The following is a 6,089-nucleotide window of genomic DNA, read 5'->3' on the forward strand; positions in this document are numbered from 1 at the left end:
GTGACTGGAGAGCTTACGTTTTGATTACTATTTATAATTAAAACTCGTGTTAAATAAAATAAGGCACATTTTGAAAGTGAACTTAAAATCATATACGAGTTAAAATAAGAACAATTAATTAAATTAGAAATATTGCCGACGAGCTGATACGGAGTTCTTAAAGCGGGCGTCGGTTTCAGGATACGGGGTTATTATACCTAAACCTTAGGCGTAGATGTTATTTCATTGATATTTAAATAAATAATGTATTTGGAATATAAAGTGTTGATCTTAATTTATCTCTTACGTTATAAGATAAATTTTTGACACTCCGTGTAAAAACTCAGTCTGGCATACGCTGTGTCAAAAAGGGGATGCCGTAAATCTAGTTTTGCACATATATCGTTTAAACAAAATAAATACGGTTTAATACAAATATGCAAGAGTATATCTATGGGATTTCCCATTTTTGTTAACAAGCATTTCCTAGGTGAAAGTTAAGACGGGTTTCAAGGAATTTACTGCGTTTTATTTGACTTTATATTGTCTACCCCGCCCCCATGGCCCATAATCTGTCGCGACTGTCATAAAATTGACCGCATTTGGCGCAGAATATAGTACGAACGGCCACCACGGGAATTTCTCAGCCAACCACCATAAGGACGCGTGTTAAAACGACAGCAGCGCCGCAGCCATCCCTTCTCTTCGGCTGCACCCAGCCGATACTAGCGCCCCCTACGGGATTTGATCTTGCTCCGCCCCCAAGCTTACTTTGCACAGAGTTTGCTACCGCATACTTAGTCAGTCAGTTTCTGTCTCTCGAGCAGAGAAGATAGTCCTAACCAATAAGTCAGCGGTAGCTCAGAGGTTTTAGAAAGCAGTTTCTCGCAATAGTGTTGCAGAACTTAGAAGAAAGATTTGTGTCATCTTTTGTTCGTAAATCCAATAAGTGAATGAACGTACAACTAGCAGCTCATCCGTTTGTCGTCGTTGTCAACGTCGTCACCTCTGCGGAGCATAGGTAGGCATACAGCGACGGAGAAGACGTGAAGAGAAAGAAAGACAATTGTGTTTAACAAAACAGCTGTGGCTGAGACTCCAACAACATGTCCATGGCCATGTCAACGGAGGAGAAGATCCGACACTACCAGAGGAGCATCGACAGGTCCGTCGAGGACAAAGCGAGGGTAAGTCTTACTTTTAATTCTGCTTTTCGGATCATGCTCTTTCGCGTCGTCTCGTGAGAGCGTGTGACTGACTATATGCACATATATATACGAGTTGTAACTTCTACTTCAAGGCATTTTTAACGTGTTGTTTTGCGTTCGGACACGAGGATTTCTAGAGAGTAGTAGGACGGGTTATAGTTTTGTGGACGTGGAGAGGTCGTGACCAATTTGTAGGTCGAATGCAGGCAAAATCGGGTCTAAAAGAATGCATAGCAGCTGTTTGTTTATTGTTGACAGAACTTAAGTTTCTTGATTTCTAATGAGTAATGCTTCCTTTTTCATATATTTTTAAGTAGAGACTATTAAGGTGATCCCTATATATTTTATCTGTCATTTTAAATTTCAAGCATGGATCTTATCTATTTTTTTTTATAGAAATATTTGAAAACCTGTGACCTTTGGTCTTGTTTCAATAGGCAGCACTTGCTCAAACACTTAATAATAAAAAATAAGCTTTAGACTATTTCATTTCTCAGTTTGCAATATATGGACTGATTCTTATGAATCTGCAATTTCCTTTCTTTTATATCCAATAGTTATCCAATCATGTTTAACCAAGATCTTGCATTGTATTTACATAACAGCAGCTTGTTCATAAATAATATCATTACATTTGTTTAATTGCTATATTTTTTTTGCAGCTACTTCACTGCATTAACGTGCTATCCAAATTACCTGTAACTGTACAACATCTACAGAATACTGGTATTGGGCGTACTGTGAATGCTCTAAGAAAGATTGATGAGGGTGTGGGAGATGCAGCAAAATGTTTGGTGTCCAAATGGAAGTACATGGTTGCCAATACCGATACAAGTGAAGATGAAGATGAAGCTTGTGTACCAGATGTTCCAGAGAGTTATGATTCACCTGAATGTGATTGTGAACCAGAAAAAAGCTCAAATGATGTTCAAATTAATGGACCAGTAGCTTTGAGAGTAACACCTCCAGTTGCCTCTTCTATTGTTTTCGATGAGGATAGTCCACCAAATTTGCATAGCCATTCAGCAAACAATGACAGGAAGGTAGATTCCGATGATCAGAATGAGGAGCCAGAAAAGACTCATGATAACCATAATGATGATACACATGAAGAAGAGCAAACCACAAGGTAAGTTTTTTTATGCTTGTTATGCTTATTAAGTTTTTTTATACTAATTTCTTTTTTGCTTTTTACTTCAATTAACAATCCATTATGTTTTCAGCCACAAAAGTAGCAGTTCAAAAGATAAACATGCAAGTAAATCATCCAAACACTCTTCTAAGTCATCAAGCAAGGATAGAAGTTCAAACAAAGAATCCGATAAATCCAAATCAACCCATAAGCATACAAGTAAATATGATCACAAACATAAACATAAATCTTCCAAAAGTGATAAAGACTCTGAAAATAGCGATCACAAATCGAAAGATAGAAGCAAAAGTAAATCAGAGTCTTCCCAATCATCTTCTCCTTCCACAAGCAAAGAGAAAAAACATGGAGATGAAAACGAAAAAAAACGAAAGCACGATTCAAGCTCCAGCGATGAGGAGAGTTGCAAAAAGAAGAAAATGAAAGTATCAAGTGATGAAGAAGATATGGACACGGATAATTTTGTGATAGGTGCCGATCGTTCATCAGACGATGGAAAACAAGAGGATATCGAAGTAGTGGAGGATCACAAGGAGAAAAAACGATCGTCGAGTAGTCATTCTAAAACGAAGGATTCTAGTCTTAAAGGCGAAAGCCAAAGTGATAAATCCAAGTCGAAAGATGAACATCGAAGCAGTAACTCAAACTCCAGGTAAATATTTGTTAGCAATTATCGATTCTAAAACTTTTATAATGCGGCTATCAATGTATTTTTATGCTATATCTAACTTTTTAATTACAGCAAAGCCAAATCGTCCAGTGATACAGTAAAAAAAGACGAACGGCATTCTACATCCAAATCTGATGAGCGTGGAAAGGAAAGTAAAAGCAAGAGCGATGAGCACCGCTCCAAAGAATCATCCAAGTCGAAAACATCTCACAGTTCCTCTAGCAGTAGTAGTAAAGATAAGGAAAACGATAGAGATAAGGACAAACACGGCAAGGACAAGGCAAAAGAATCAAGTAGCAAGAGTCAAAAAGATGATAAAGAAAGGAGCAAAAGCAAGGATAAGGAGCATAAAGGTAAGAGTAAGGATGAACAAAAGGACCACAAGAAACACAAGGAAAGTAATGATAGCAAAGAACATAAGGAGAAAAATAAAGTGAAGAAGACTGCAAGTGGTGATGGTGAAATCGATTGCAATTCAGGTACAAGTTTTGCAGATGCTCTTGGTATGTGTACAATGCTTCCACCGTCATCTAAAAAGAAAAAAGAAAATACCTCCTCGAGCTTACCAAAGTCCAGTAAAACTGAAAAACACAATAGTTCAGGTTCATCCACGCCGACGAACAATAGAGCTTCAACTAGTAAAATAATCAGTGAACCGCCAAATAGTTCTGACGTAAGTATTTCTATATCATTTAACTTTACACTTAAAAATATATTATAATAACAAACTCATTAATGTATAAAAATTTTACTTTTTAGGCTTTACCGCTACTATCGCCGAACATTAAATTAGGACCTCTTCCAATTGAGAAGGAAGTAGATATATCATCTACCTTAGCAGAGCCCAGCGTTCGTTACGAACCCTTACCTCCAACGTCTAAAATCTGTCCTATTAAACGTAAAGAAACTGAAGCCCATTTGTTATCTTTAGCTATCTACGCCAAATCTGCAAGGACAAAGGTGTATTCAGGAAACAAGACTGGTTACACAAATGTACCTACACTTTACGACATGTGCATTCGCGTGCTGATTGAAAACATCGATGGTAAGTATTTAATTTTTTTCCGAAAAATCGGAAATCAGTCATCAAATTTTTTTAATTTTCAATAACTAATAATAACAAATTTTACAGCTCTCGAATACACTGGCGGAGTACCTTACTACATCATAAAACCAGTTCTGGAGCGAGCCACGCCTGATCAACTATTTATGCTTGAGCACCATAACCCGTACTTAATAGAAGAGTCGGGCTCCCTGTGGCAATATCATTGTAACAAAGACTTCAGGAATAAACACAGAGAAGAAATGGAAAGTTGGCGAGAAATGTATATGGTAAGCAAAAAGAATTCATTAGTTATATATCCAAGGACATGATTACAGAATTTTGTACTTATCAAAATATATTCTTATTTTTCAGCGTTGCTTAGACGAGCGAGAAGCAAAATTGAAAGCTTTAACTGCTAATATAAAGCAATCTATTGATAAATCCACTCCTGTACGATCGACAAAACTCGCGTACGTGGACAACGTGGTAAAGCCACCACGCAGTGTTTTACGCAAGCAAGCCAAGTACGGAACAGCGAACACCTCGAGCAAATCCTCGGACATCAAAAAGAAGATCATCGCTGCAGCAGCTGGACCGAGCAGCGATGCTTCGTCCAACGTGCGAATCTCCGTGCCTCCTCCACCTAGTTCGCGCGCGCGAATGACCTGTAAGTATTTATTTCGTAATTCTTCTGATAATTGTTAATTCTGTCTAAGAGTGAAATCTAACTTTTGTAATCTTTTATTTTTCAGCCTCCTCTACCATTAAGAAACAAAAGGCTCCACTCATGGCAAAGGCGTTGCAAGCCATTAGAGGACGATACAAGCGATAGTACGTAAAGCGTACATAGCTATAAAATAATAAGTAGCGTTGGAAGAGCGAAAGCAACTCGTCGAAGAATCGCGTATTTATAGATGTATTTTTTAATACATAAATAATATGTAATAATTTATTGTTGAAAGAATCACACGATAATACCGTCAACAGGATCGGTTATTCGTCATTTTCGTTTCGGCAATTATACACAGACATGCAACTTGAAGTATAAAACCATCGAAGAAATCGTATTATCTGGATGGTTGTATTATGGAGAATATTTCTGTGCAGAAAATAGTCAAAATTATATACAATGCCCTGTGATTTTTATTCTAAGAAGATGTTGTATGTACCTGTACATAAAACGAGAAAAAGTTAATCAGTTCTTACTAAGAGATATAGACTTTTGAAATATAACTTAATAACTTTGTCAACGTAATAAACTGTTGATAAGCAATTGAAAGTCGTTACTAAATCCATTCTGATACAGATAATGCATTTGAGCAATTTTTAGATAGTTAGTATTGAAATATACGTAAAATCTATGAATTTTCAGAACGTATTTAAGATTACTTCTTGCATAGAAATGTTTTTCGATTAAATGAGCGTTAATAATAGATTCAAAAGTTGCCCAACGAACAAAATAATTATCTTGCTATGCATGCGCAGCTAATTCTTCATTTTCATAAAATTATTTTATGAAATTTGTCATTTTACCAAATTTATTGTTTTGTACATTTAATACAGCGGTATTATTTTTACGATGCAAAAATTAATTTTATCGCGGTTATAATCTGAATATTGAACAACACAAAAGAATGTGTTATTTTTGATAAAAAAAATGATATCACATAGACTTCAAATACTTATCTCAAATTTTTTATACGTATAACTAGTAATTTTATTTATATATAATATTACACGTACATACATAAATTTTTTTTACACAATACATAGTAGTATGACTTACTGAAATCTTAGCCATTGAATTATTTGATGAAATACTGATGAAACGATGCATTTCATCTGTAAAATGAATATTGTCAAATACCATTTGTTAAAAAAAAAAATAATAATAAAAAATTGCCTTTTTACGTTGAAACCACATATTTAATTTGCGAATACCACTATCCTTCTTTATCCTTCTTTATCCTTCTTTATTGCTTAAAAGATACGTTGATTACAATAACAAAAAATTAGTTATTGCCCTCTTGACTCCAT

General features: G+C 35.6%; 1 protein-coding gene across 1 annotated transcript; it reads left to right on the forward strand.

Annotated features, from left to right (window-relative positions):
- Positions 1–748: 748 nt before the first annotated feature.
- On the forward strand, positions 749–6,081 carry LOC100123609 (transcription elongation factor B polypeptide 3). Its single transcript, XM_001607225.6, has 8 exons — positions 749–1,166; positions 1,850–2,316; positions 2,411–2,989; positions 3,080–3,680; positions 3,767–4,052; positions 4,140–4,339; positions 4,425–4,719; positions 4,805–6,081. Exons 1-8 carry the CDS (start codon positions 1,086–1,088, stop codon positions 4,882–4,884), a joined length of 2,589 nt encoding a protein of 862 aa, XP_001607275.1. The 5' UTR covers positions 749–1,085; the 3' UTR covers positions 4,885–6,081.
- The last annotated feature ends 8 nt before the right edge of the window (positions 6,082–6,089 follow it).

This window comes from Nasonia vitripennis, chromosome 1 (assembly GCF_009193385.2).
Source record: "Nasonia vitripennis strain AsymCx chromosome 1, Nvit_psr_1.1, whole genome shotgun sequence".
In the NCBI taxonomy this organism is placed as follows: Eukaryota; Metazoa; Arthropoda; class Insecta; order Hymenoptera; family Pteromalidae; genus Nasonia; species Nasonia vitripennis.